This window comes from Numenius arquata, chromosome 8 (genome assembly GCF_964106895.1).
Source record: "Numenius arquata chromosome 8, bNumArq3.hap1.1, whole genome shotgun sequence".
Taxonomy (NCBI): Eukaryota; Metazoa; Chordata; class Aves; order Charadriiformes; family Scolopacidae; genus Numenius; species Numenius arquata.
In genome coordinates, this window is record NC_133583.1 from 11,581,275 (window position 1) to 11,595,315 (window position 14,041).

Genomic DNA, 14,041 nt, shown 5'->3' on the forward strand with positions numbered 1-14,041 from the left:
TAGCTGTGTGGATTTTTTTTCTGTGGACCACAAAGTTGTATTGCAGGAAAGACAGCAATAGGGAAGGTTGAATTGAGGAATGTATCTGCTGAGTAATGTAACATCACTCAGCACTAGTATGGAGCTTTGCAGTCTATAGTGTGATGTTTCTACCTGCAGCAGAGCTGGGAAGAAGGAGGTTGCTGCTTTCTACTACCCTACTTCTCCACTCCACTGCTGCAGGGAGATTCCTGTAATTAAAAGTGAACAAACATGGACCATTCTGATGGAATGTGGTTAAAGAGCAAACCTAGAGACCTATCCTAAACTGGTTATAAAAAGAGGGGCTTTATTTACTTAAAACATGATTTTTCTAGTTATTAAAGGTTTTCCTGTCTGCCTTGGTTTGAAATTAAATTCATTTGATTTTATGCTCTCCGTCCCTCTTTGGTCTGGGTAAATCAAAGGGCTTTGCCCCAGAAAGACTGATGGGAAGTGTTGAGCAGCAATAGCTAATGTTCATAATGAATTGTCCCCACTGTTTACAGAGGAAGAAAAACACCTGGTAAGCATTTTGTCCTTACCAGGATTGAGAATGGGACATGTACATCCCCTGTTGGTCCAGGATTCTGGGTAAATGCTTCTGTTGCTCCGAGCAATTTTCACTTTTCCTGATTTCAGGACCTTCTTCACTTTCACAACAACTTCTGCATGGGTCCCTTTGTCATGAGCTGATAGTATTCTTGCTTTTATCACTGCCAGAAAACATATCAAGAAAGAGACCAACCATGGATTTCTAAATGAATTTTCGTTTATCCTGCTGAAAGGTAGAATTTTAACACCTTGAAAGAAGACATGAAAAAAAAAAGCTGCAGTTTTGCAGAAAGTGTACTCCAGTGCTTGTCCACTTCAGTCCTGGTTCTTCTAAATAAATTTGGAGAAGAAAAACTAGATTTTTCTATAGAAGTACTTAACTGATTCTTTATTATTTAGCAACTACTTTTTAATGGGCTGATGTCAAATGCTTGGAAAGCACTTGTATGTGTACATAGAAAGGGTGGAAAAAACAGATTAGCAGGTAACAGTCTGGTTTTTAAATGCTCTGATTCTAGACTTTATATTTTGCAGTTTGAAAACTTGTGTTGAGCCTCCCAAAAATGTTGTCCTACGGGAAGGGATTGTCTGCTCTACAGGAAGTCAGGAGGTTCCCATCAGACTGCAGGCATGTCACATGGCTAAAATTCCATGATTGCACAACAAACCAGAAAAAAAGACTTTTTGTTTTGTGACCTAACATCTGGTTGCCATGATAAATTTCTGTTCTTTTAATTTAATAAGATCCCATAGCTTCTTGGCTGGGTAGTCTCATCTAGATCGGCCCCACAAGCAGGCTTTGTTGTATCATGACACAAGCACATCAAAACTTTGGATCCCAGAGTTTTCCTTTCTTGCTGAATGTGATGGCATGAACCTGGTATTTAAAAACTACAGTATTAAATACATTGCTGGTAAACTAGCGTGGCCATTTGAACCTGCATAATGAGCGCAAAACCAATGGCAGTTTAGATGGAAGGTTTTTATCATTTATTCTTGATGCAGAGGCCAACCTGAGTTACAATTCTAGCTCTCCCTGTACTGTAATGAGGGAAGCTAACTGGGTGGAAAGGAGACACCATGGAACTTTTCATGAAAAATGCTATTCGGTTCTGATCAGAAGTTGAACATGTCACTAGACAAAGGCAGAAGAAATCCTACCTCTTATTTCATGACTTAGCCAGTCCTGTCATTTTTTCATCGCTATCAGCCAATAACATGCATAGAGAGAACAATGTGAAATTATCATACCTTGAGGGTGTCTCACACACTTACCATAAGCGTATTTCATTTGGCAGAAGTCAGTGACACTCCCAAGCACCTTTTCTTTGCACACACACTTTTCTAGCAGGGGAACCGCAGAACACAAAGGGTTGGAGAAGAGCCAGGGCATGAGAGAGAAAAGAAAAGCAAATGATACTCAGTCATAAAGTTATATGTATATAGCTCCCGTAATCTGGATGGACTTTTAAGGGTAAATCTGAGAGTGAGCTCAGTTATTTGCAAATCTGTTTCTTGTTAGATGATACAATAATTGTTCTGAAATCTGATCAGCGCTGTCAAGTAAAATACAGCCCTCGTGGGGTCTATTGTACAGTTAATAAACTGATACTAATAGAGACATTTGTAAGAATCAGATCCAGGTGTAAATCATCTAAGTAATAATATCTTTGTTTGATGCCATAAGATAAGAAATACTGGTCCTTGCTGGTATTAATATCTGTCTTAGAATAGTCAAGATATGCAATAGGTGGCACTATTACCTCTGGGTCTTACAAACCCATTGATGCTGGTAGGTGCTGACCTTTATACGCAGCAAGCAAAACTGAGAACTATTTAACTATTAAAGGCTCCACCTCATTCTATCAGCCTGCTTACTTTGTAACTTTAGCTGGGTACAGTATACTTTCCTTTCTCTCCTGAGCTGTTATGCCACAAGGAATATTTTACTCTTAAAATCCCATTGAATTCCACCCCAGACGTGGTGCATTTCAGTGATGGCTGACATGATCTTTTTACAAATAGCGTTTGAAGTTCTGAACAACAAACTGAATGCTTGAGAAGGAGCGGTGTAAAACCATAAGCATTATGACTATAATTACGACAACAAAAGGAGAGGTTTTTTCCCACACGATCTTATTATTCATGACTTACCAATTTCCAAAACCAAAGCTGGATAGTACAGTTGGTTTGGAAAACAGCAGTGCGAGTGTAATGATAACCTGTATAGTTCAGATTAGCAGATGTTGCCAGCAGATGGGGGACAGACAAGCTAGAGATGAGTGGGGGAATTTAAGTCAGGGTGGAGAGAAGAAGGACTGACAGTGAGTGAAGTTACTAAATGTTCCCAGACTCTGGGCTGTACCTGGGTGCCTCAGTGCAGAAAATCCCTGCTCATGGTCATTCCATTTCCACTCCTCTTCACTCTCATTGGTTGGCATTTGCTCAACGTCAGGGATTCGTCCCCCAATAGGGATGTTAAAGAACGGCTCATTGTCGTAGCTGGGGGGACACATAAAACAGAAGAGTTGGTCAGGACAGGAGATGGGTGGGAAGTAGGTGTTTCTGGCACGTGGCTGTATCCAGACAGATGAGCCTGCTTTCTTCAGGTTGGGAGTGCAAATAAGAGCAAGACTTTATGCCATATAGAGACATCACAAGATCTAGGCTTTTATTTGCGCCTTACCACTGCTGACTTAACATTTTAAAAGTAACTATATGCTGGGTGTTTTTTGCTTTTGTTTGTTTGTTTTTACTGAGTTAAGTAACTCAATCTCAGTGACCACTTGTTGATGTCACTAGGAACTGGGGCCACCTGCAGGACCCATTAAACAACAGTCACTCAGCAAATCATTGGATTTTTGTTCTGATTAATGCATGTTTATGGTACAGGCCTGACCTCTAGAAACAAGAGGGAGACCTTGTAGTTTATTTGCCCTGGGCACAGATGAGAGACAAGCTCTCCAGACTCTTCCATCTATTTCCAAGGCAAACAGGTGTATTTAAAGATGCTGCACATACTTCCATGGCATTGTGGAGTTGGCTATTATTACTGTAAAAAGTCATCATTTCAAGATTGCCATGGATAATACAATAGACTTAAAAGTGTGCCAGTGACCAAACGGAATGTAAGAAACCTTTTATGCTTTACAGCCACCTTTTCAAATGATTGTGCACCCTCTAGCATCCTCCAATTACTGTCATTGCTGCAGCACTTCAGTTAATCCTTGTTTCATTTCACAGAATCCCATCTGAAAGTGAACCCAAAGGAGGGCTTCTTTACCCATTGAAACAGTTTCCAGTACGCTGGTCGCAGTCTCTGGCACAGTCACAAGGGCGACAGCCATTTTCTCCAAAGCCCCAGTAGCCCATGAGACATCTATCGCAGTTGGGGCCCGCCACACCTGGTTTGCAGTAGCAGAATCCCGTCCTGGGGTGGCATCGCCAGCTTCTGCTGAACGTTGCATTGGCTGAACCCATTGGCTGGCAGGCGCAAGCTATGGAGATACGGTAAGAGGTGACTGAGATTATGTACTCTGGGGCCATCTGGTAAAGTGACACTTTTTCAAGGCTGATAAACTCGTGCCCTCTTCCTTACGCTCAGTAGTTTTATGTCAGAACTGGTAAACATTGCATTGTCAGCCTACATTTGCAATATTAGTTTTGTTTCTTTTTAACTCATTAAGCACAGGAAAACAAGTACAACTGGGACCCTTTTATGTATGAAAGTCAGTTCTTCCCTACTACACAAGTCTTGACTGTACAGGGTTTTGAAGTGGTGGCAGGAAACCTCCACTGTGTGTTTATTTTTAAAAGGCCTTGCAGGTAATTAACTTTTAAAGTGTTTTGCAAAAAGATTCACTAGCGTGGATGAGGTAAAAAGTGATAGCTATTGTCCACATTGTCTTTCCCGTGAATACCGAGATCACAAAACTACTGTTTCCTCTGGGGTTAGATGCAGCTTATGCAGGTGGTTCAGATGACCTGAAACATTTTTTTTTCTATTTCTGCCTCCAAAGAGTTCACAAATTTCCTTCATTGCAAGTTCTGAGGGACACATCTCACCATGCAGTACTGTACATGTGTAACGAAGCTGATGAAATTTTCTATACAAATACATGAGCAGATTTGTTACAAGGAAGGTGGACAGAATGAGAGAAGATCTCTAAACTCATTAGATGTATTTTACATGTAGCTGGAGATGAGAAAATAGGAGGAAAAAAAACCCCAGATCTTTCTAATGCTATTGCTAATTTGACACCAGCCTGGCAACTCAAGGCAACTTGGCAGTAAAACAGGTAGTTACAGGTCCTGTGGGCAACTCTGCCTTCACAGACATTAAATTGTCATAATCCCATGCCACCAGTACATTCCCAATGTGACAGCATCAGGGAGTCAGGTGGAAAGTAATATACAGATAGTGATCCAAAGCCAACACAGTTGACTCCTCTCCGTCAGGGCAGAGGCTGAGATAGTCAAGCCTTGTGCCAACAGCTCTGCAGAGGTAAAATACAAGCAATAAACATACCCGCTCATTTCTGATATTGAAACAAATTTGATTAAAATGAGAACTGAGATAAACACCAGGCCTTCATATTTCACCTCTTTTTTGTATTAACAAAGCAGCATGCTGTGGCTTTTGCTTTCAGAGACTGAAAAGGAAATGCATCACTACTTCATCCATCTGGAAGAGGGCAGAAATAAAAATCTTGTGGCTAAGACCCGCTTTAACAGAGATTTTCAGTTAAATGTTGGACACCCAAGGTGTTTAGATAGCTTGGATCAGGGGCCAGCCTTTTGGATGCTTATCTGAACCAAACGTGATCTTCCAAAGCTTTTGAAGTTTGCCCATCATTGCTTCTATTCAAACTACTTTTCTTCATGAGCTCACAGATAAGAGACCAAATGAACACTGATTCCACACATCATTTTCCAAGGGGAAGGAACAAATATATGACTATAAAGAGTGTTAAGTGTAGCAGAGACAGATTCACTTTCATCTGCAACCCCATATTTGACAATCAAGAAAACAAAATATCTTTTGAAAATAGTACAAGAAAAAGGGTGAGCAATTTTGTTTAAAGGGCATTTCTCTTATGATCTGCTTACTACATAGTTATTTTTTCACCATGCCCTGTGTTCTTTATGCCAATATTTTTAATAATATTATTACACTCTGCTGTAGACAGATCTCAGTCCGTTGTTTTCAAGGGACACTAGCACAATAGCCTAAGGACAGAAAATAAGCGTGCTGTCATGGGCAATGTACTCAACACAATGAGCTGGTTGGCGGATGGCAGCAGGCTCGCCTATTTGCCACAAAGCAGTCTTGACTTTGGGAGCAAACCCAGGGATTTTGCTGTCAGTTCTGGAGAGCAGGTGTAACAATGAAGTGCTCATTAGCACTGACAGTTTCAAAGGCAAGTTCTGATTTGTTGCTGCTCAACTTGAATTATTTTTGCCCAGAGTTTTGCAGGGCTGACTACTTCACCCTAAAAGAGGAGACGCTTAGTTCCGTACATCACTGAAAAAAATGGATGTCGTAGATTTGGGGATAAGGAGGGGAAACACATGCTTCCTTTACTGCAGACAGGTCTGAGCCACAAGAAGTAAGAGGTTGCCAACATCTGGGTTGGCTTGAATCCATGCTTCTTATTTCACTGTAGTATCTCCGTATGTAGTAGGATCTACCTGTGGAGTTTTCACCTTAAAATTCTTATATTTCTGCAACTTCTGGGTCCATCTTTATTCCCAGTTTTCAGGTTTCATCAATTAGGGTCACACAACAGATGGGTAAATCATTAGCATTGTTAGACTACCTATCACTAATGGATACTAGGTCCTGATTCAAGAAGATGAGACCTTCTCCCATCCTATTCCTAAGGGAAAGGATTACAGGACAGTGACTGACAGCAGTGGCAGAAGCTGATGAGGAGGTAGGAAAAAAGTGTTTGGGTTGTTTTTTTTCCCCCCTTATTTTGGGGCTACAGTTCAGGAAAGCTAATGTTCCCAAATGAAGTGGGGCATATTTCCCAATTAGAAACTGGGACAGCTTCTGGTGGATCAGAAAGGAAGCTGAATCAATAAATGTACAACACTTTCAGATGAGTTATACAAGTGGCTTGCGAACACTTCACTCAGTCTGTGTTTATTTAGCATTTCAGCGTGGGTGTGTACATTGTCTGGCTTCCAGAGTGTTACAGCCAAAATCCCAGTTGTGCATCTAAGGTAACTCCCAAAATAAGAGCCCACATGTCACATGCTGAAGGGGCAGCTGTTGATGACTGAGTTTTATCTGCTTAATAGTACCCCAGATTGCAGATAAACCTCACAATTAAAGAAACATAAAAGCAAGTTTCCAAAACCTCATGCTTTTATGTTTCCCAATATTTGACAACACAGCATCTTTCCCTGCTGATTTTTGCTTCTTTTCTCTTGGCAAACCCTGGTTTTCTCTCCATCCGCCTCCCTGTCTAACAAAACACCAGCCGACATGACAATGGCCTTGTTTGTCAAAGGCATCATCAATTATGTTAGGGACCGTGTGCAGACAGTTCTGGCTCAGAGATGGCTGGTTTATTTGGGTTCTCCCCTTGACAGCAGCGTAATGAAAAATCTCATCATTGTACTTTAGAACTGGCTATCAGTCATGAAGTGTCACAAAGCATCCACTTGCCTTTTAATCTCGCTCCTATATTAAGTTTGTTTTGTCAGAAACTAATGTAAAAAGGAGGAGACAAGGAATAATGAAAACTGAATAATTCATACAGCAGTCTCCACTCGAGTCCTCAGTAAATCTGTCTGCCCTCAGCACAGCTGTCTTTCCCATATAATTAGACACTGATGTAAAATATAATATTGGTTGTAACAATATGGTCCCAAATTATAGGAAAATAGCAAATGCTTCAAGTAATTCAGTGGACTTTGAGGTATCTTGCCTTAAACTTCTGTCTAATAATACTGCATAAGATATAGCTCTGAGCAGACTCTGGCTACTTGATGAAAAACAGGCAAAATGAAAAATGAAACAAAGCCTTTTGAATCTGAAATATATACATGTGCATCTTTGGAGCATATGACCAAATCAGGGCAATTTTTAAAGCATGTCAGATGTGGGGATTGACTCGGCCAATAATGTTTCTTAAGTGAAGGAAATAAGATAGACAGCTGTGTGTGTGGTCAGGCCTGATTAAGACAGACTTTGAACCAGGATGTGATCAGGCCTTTGTGATATTACAATTAAAAGTTCACTCCCTCTGCTCAGAAGGAAAAGGATGAGAAGCAGAGCTTTTCAGAGTGTGTGTGCACGTGCATCTGGGCACATTTTAATTTTCAACCCTTGTGCTTAGAGTAAAAAAGCTTGTTTTCCTGGAGACCCTTTTTAATGGGTCTACATGCCTGCATTATTTTTTAAGCTAACCAAAGGGTGAGTACAAAAGGTGGTGCCATTTCAGAAGGATCCCTTAAGCCTCCAGATAAGCCACAGGAAAGAGCCAAGGATACAGCAGCTTTTCTAACCATTGGTTGGGAAACGATTAGGCTTCCGAGTCAAAGCTCCCATACAAGTCTATATCCAAACTGCTTAATCCTCTGTTGTCACCCCCAATAACAGGCAGGTGTGTACCTTGCTCTGGGGCTCTTTTCATGCCCCCTTTTTTTTTTTTAATATAGATCTAAGCAGTGTCAAAACAAGGCTCTGCACACAACATGGCTCTCATTCATCCCCAGCTGTTAGGAACAGAAGCAAAGGGATCAGATGCAGGCTACCTCTGCAGACAAAAAGCAACAGCAGATTCACACTTACATGTCAAATTTCAACACTTTTTTCTTCTTTCAAGGGAATGTCTTTGCGGTCTCAGATTGGAGGGTCAGCAAAGGGTGGTTTGGATAGTGCCAGGACATCCAATTGTTATACAACTTTTTTTTTTCCTAGCAGTGATTAAGAGAGAATGCTATTCATTATTATGACTAATGCTTAAAGACTCTTTCTGGGCCTGGGCAGTGTCCTGTTAACTTTCTGGGAGCCTGAGGGGGATGTCACAGCTGAACCTAGACTTTGCTCTGGATGGCAGAGCACTCTTCAAGCGTGCTTTCTCAAAGGGATTAGCTGAGCATTTCATTCAGCTTTTTCATCAGATTTCCTTTCCCAGCTCAGTATCTACTGTACACAAGGGTCAAGTTTTGATCTCCCATTGAGGTTTTTTTTTTCCCCCCTCTGAGTTCAAAATGGGAAACTGAGGACCAGGTTGCTCTCACCAAATCATCCATCCAGCCTGCTGTTTGCGGTTTATTACTGCTTTTCAGCACCTGCCCAGTGTGTGGGTTTTTCATTTAGCGTTGTTAGGCTGGCACTGTTTGCATGGTTTTCTCAAAGTGAGATAATGCCTTGGAATTGGTGTATCTAAATCCTCAAAAACATGCTAATCCAGAAGAGGTACCTCTTCAATTTATGATCAGCAGGCTGAGGTAGGAGAGAAATGTACTTGGTGGTCCGATTGTCTAATTTCTTACATATTAGCAAAGCTCAAAACAGTAACTGTTTTTTACTAAATAACCAGAGTTGGTTTTAGGGTCACACAACCTGAAGAATTTACTCAGACCACACCAGATTAAGTTTAATAGCAATGCAAGTTTTGCGACCTAAAGGATAGAGAAGGCGGCCTTTATCTTACATCCTGCGTGAGGCCTTTCAGTTTAATATCAGCTCTGTGCATAAGGAGCTGATAATGGCGCTGGAGGTGAAATCTTCCCTCTGTCAAACCAAGTCTGTTCTAACCAAAACAGCTCTGCCTGTCTGCGCTGGCATGCAGTTCCCTGAAACGTAAAGTGAAACGTTCCCTGAAAATTCTCCACAGAGGTACAGCATAGCATGAAGTGCACACTTACAAGCTGCCTGCAAACCACATGGGGATGTGTTTGGGCATCAGTTCTTTCATCATACAAAACACTATCCTATTAAGGTAATTTGTCAAATGTCATTGTGGAAATTCTCCTCTTCACCTTAAATAAAAGAGAAAAGGCACAGACTAACCACCCCCCTCCCAGGTGTCTCGTAACTCTGTAGTTATATCTGCAGTGTCCCTTCTATTTTCACACAGGTACAAGCATCGTGCACACATCAGTCTGCTGTAAAAGCTGAGGCTCTCCAGAGTGAACTGCAATATCCTTTCCTTATATCTTGATACAGCAAGCATTCACGCATGCCTTTACACGCCTGTGAAAGGTCCCAGTGACTTGAATCATGCACAGATAGGGTCATGCTTACCTATTTGCAGTAATGCTGAATCAAACCTGTTGGATTCATCTCAACGAACAGAAACTCTAGTGCAGGCTAATGATCCAGGATACCTCTTAACTCAAGGAAGAGAAATAGATATCCTCTAGAGGGCAATTCAGCTCATCTATCTCAGGCATCTACGTTAAACTGCAATAAATCATTCCCCAGAGGTCTCGCTGTTTCTCCACTGACTGTACAGGGAGCTTAGAAAAGACTGGCTAAAGTAGGAGGGCCGCTATCTAAGCCTGAGCATGCAAGTCAGAGTGGAAACAATTGAATTTGGGGCCTTCTGCTGGCAGCAGCGTGTTCCCAGGTGAAAGGAACATTATTGTGCTTGACTGGCACGATAGGAAGAAAGCTCTTTTTTTACAAGGTAAATTTCTGAACAGTTTTTCTTTTGCTATGCAGAATATTGGCAGGAGGTACTGAGAGGCCTGTAACCAGACCAGACAAAAGAGGCAGAGTCAAGGTCTGATTTCATCCAGGCAGACTGTTCTAAGGTTTCCACACAGATAGGCTGTATTTTCAAACAATGTTTTTTCCTCTTCTCTGCTATCCAGTGCTCCTGGACTTTAGTGGTTATCTAATATTACACATAATGTTGGTTACTACACCATCACCCTGCTGTTAAATACAGGAGTTCATACACAGATTCTTTCAGGTACTATGAGATTGAAAACTAATCTTCTGGCACAACATTTTATTCTCATTACAATATTTCCCTGTAGAAACAGGACTAGAAAGGGGCCACCTTAGAACACTATGGAATACAGGGTGAGTTAGATAAGCTCACCTCCAGCCCTCTCTGCTGATCAGTGTTCTGGGATGAATGTTGTGAAACTGAAAAGATGGGGACATGTGGAAGCAGTCTGTGCTGACACTGAGATCCAGTGGAAAGAATACAAAACAGCAGAAACATAAGATGTGCCGTGCACAGAAAGTTTAAGCAATATCACAGGCCATACAGTCCTAGGGAGAGGAGTGTTTGTAACCTGAGTGTTTAAGAGGAATCTTGATGAAGAACATCAAAGGGTCAGCAAAACTTCAGAAGCACATGATGCCAGTGGGCATGAGTATAGATGACAGAGGATGAAGTTCTCTCTGCTGTCAACTGATATCTGAACTATGGGGAAGGAAAACTATCCAAAGGGAAAATTGAAATGATGTATATTGTTGGAAATAGCAACTTCCCAAATAGATGCCAGATGGAATCAGATGTGTGAAGCCTGGCAGGATACTCAGGAAATGTTTACACTAAGTAAGGCAGTTACAGGCTGTGTTCCAGACTGGCTGGGTGCAAACTACCTTGATCCAGAGGTTGTACAGCTGCTGTGTACAACCATTAGTGCCTCTATGCCCGAGTTACTTCCTAACACATACTGCTGAAGTGTTAATGAGGCAATTAATTTGGGCAGAGCACCCCATAATAGAACTGGAGAATCCAGAGATAAGCCTGAGTGAGCTCTGCTCTATTTGTTCCCAAGTGGATATGCGTGGTCTTGTGCTTCCTACACCTCCTGCAGCCGTTATTGTATATATTTATGTGCACAGATGTTGCACAATCAAATGGAATTTAACAATAACTTACAGATAGGCACACACAGTCTTGAGAAATGCAGAGAAAAACAGTTAAATAGAATGTGCCTCAAGAAGAAAGGAACCATATTATTTTAAAGGCAAGCACAAGAAGAATGTACCTTTCCCCAGAATGCAATGCATGTGGAGAACTCTAGCAGTTGTCACAAAAAAAATGTGTGATACCAGGGGGAGAAATAGACACAGGAAATCAGGAAGATGTCTTTTGATCAGAAAACTGTAGTTTAGGAAAAGAATACAAAGAAAGGACAGTAATACTTGTGAGCTACTTCTGTAGGAGTTATTGATTTCTTTCTTTTAATAATTCTTTCACCATTCATTTGTCTTCACCGCACATAACAATAGTCACTTACGTTTGCAGACCTCTGTAGAAGACATGGGTTTCCCTCTATCTCGGTAATACCCTGGTTTGCACCTTTGACACCGATGTCCCTCTGTATTGTGCCTGCAGTTGTCGCAGACTCCGCCACTGCGTTTTCCCGATGCCAGCCAAACACTCAGGTCAAAGTGGCAGCTGTCAGCGTGGTTGTGACAGCGACACTCTGGTGGGAAACAGAAGAATATATTTCAGGCTTATATAACAGGCACAATACTACTATTCAAATTATATTATTTTCCTACTGTGAATCATGGAGGAAATCTCTGATTGGAACATATTTCTTCTGCCTGCAATCCTTAATTTTCATAATAACTAGAAATTGCAACACAGTGAGAGTCCCAGCAGCGTCTGAGAAGCTTGGCTGTTTGTGAGTTGTGTGGTGTTCTTACAGTAACACAAACCAATCTGATGGTACCATAAGCCCTGCACAAAACCCTGGAGTGCTAAAACACATGAGGGGACATAGCTGCCTGAAGAACAGATTTCTGCCTTGTAAATTCCACTTCCCAATAGCCCAAAAGGGTCAGCTGCAGTAAAAGAACATGCATACTGAAGTTCTCCATCAATAACCAGCAACTGTCATTACCAGTTTCTGTAATGGCACCATTACTGTAAATCGACAGCAGTCTTTGTTAGAGAACTTTACGGCTGGCACGGTGAGTGCTCATCCTGAAAGCCTGGATCCTTAAACTCCCTCCCACTTACTTCTGCATTCATTTGGCGCCCCTGTTTTTCCATCTCCCGGCTTCCAGGGCTGATCATTGTATAGTGGTGCACATTTCTCACAGTGGTCCCCTGCTGTGTTGTGCCTACACACACACTTTCCATGGACCTGTCAGGAGAAAGAGAATACATTCAAGTAGCTACAAGCAGGAATGCAGTGGAGTGCCCAACAGCCTCACAAGGAGCTGGGACATCTCCTGCACAACTCCCACACAGCTGCCTGGCTCTCTTAGGAAACCCACAGAGCCTGGAGCTTAAATGCACAGCTTTGTCTCTTCACACAGTCACTAATGGTGTAATGGTGATTTTTCCTCTGTCTTCCAGTTTAAGTGCAGGTGGCAACAATTTCTTTTTAACTCTCCAGTTGCCTATTTTACTACTACATTGATGAGCAGCCTCTGGGCTATTTACATTGGGTAAGCTAACACAGCTTATTTTCATTTACAAGTTCAGGGCAAGAGCATGCAAAGTGCCTGAGCAGGTAGTCACCTCCAGGCTGTGTCAAATACCCTCTCAGCTGGCAGAGTTGAGTCACAGGAGGGCAGTCCAACAGAGGATGCTGGACCCTGACTTATTTGACATTAACGGTGATCTGGAAGAGAGAGTAAATATAGAGCAATGAAATCACCATGAATTACTAAATTATAAATTGTTAGAAGAATGAGCAAGTGATTCTGTGCCCTCCTAGCACAGTTAAAAATGTAGCAAAAACATTAAACCTGGAAAAATACCAGCCAGTGTACCTACAGAAAAACAATCCAAACCACACATTCTGTGAAAGGAAAACACTGATATTTGAAGAGACTTAGGTACAGTAGGCACCGACCTACCAACTTATATATGAATATATATATAAAACAGGTTAGCAGAAAAGGCCCAGTAGAATTTTGGACTGTGTAACCAAGAGCACTGTAACTCCAAGTGGACAGGAAATTGTACCTGTGATGCTGTGTTCAGTTTTGAAGATCATATTGCCAGATAATTGAGAAATTGGAAGATGGTCAACAAAAACGAGCAAAAGCCGGCATGGCTGAAGACTGGGGCTTATCTACAAGCATGATGTATATAAAGCCACCCAAGCTAGGAAACAACAGTTTACAAAGTATTTGAGGAGGAAACAAAGGAAGAAGTGCAAAAAGTCTTGACTAAAACTGGCCAAAGAGTGGAGATCTTTCTGTGACTATTTACTTTAAAGAAAAAAAAAACAAAACTTGCTTCCTCTGTACTTATCTGCTTTCACTGGAACACAATAATAACTTTTAATCATGGAAATATTCTAATATATGTCAGTTTTGGAATCAGGCATTCACACCAGAAACCTGACTTTGGAAACTGAGCTGGTCCAGCCTTCAAATGGAAAGTTACTGTTGAAGCTGCTTCTATTCTCAAGTCATTTCAGGCACCAGGAATATAATAGCCAGTTTCACTATAGACTGTGATTTGGTGCACAAGATTCTGTAATATTGAGCCACATTCAAGAAGTGCTTTACAGG

The 14,041-nt window shown here is 41.5% G+C and overlaps 1 protein-coding gene across 1 annotated transcript in view; it reads right to left on the minus strand.

Annotated features, from left to right (window-relative positions):
• The window catches only part of LOC141467546 (netrin-4-like), a 48,713-nt gene that overhangs the window by 2,207 nt on the left and 32,465 nt on the right, over window positions 1–14,041 (minus strand). Inside the window, exons 4-9 of the mRNA XM_074152147.1 lie at window positions 12,531–12,657; window positions 11,800–11,988; window positions 3,857–4,070; window positions 2,939–3,075; window positions 1,849–1,917; window positions 564–734 (exon numbers count right to left, since the gene is read on the minus strand). Coding sequence (XP_074008248.1) covers window positions 564–734; window positions 1,849–1,917; window positions 2,939–3,075; window positions 3,857–4,070; window positions 11,800–11,988; window positions 12,531–12,657 — 907 coding nt within the window. The remainder of the gene's footprint in view (window positions 1–563; window positions 735–1,848; window positions 1,918–2,938; window positions 3,076–3,856; window positions 4,071–11,799; window positions 11,989–12,530; window positions 12,658–14,041) is intronic.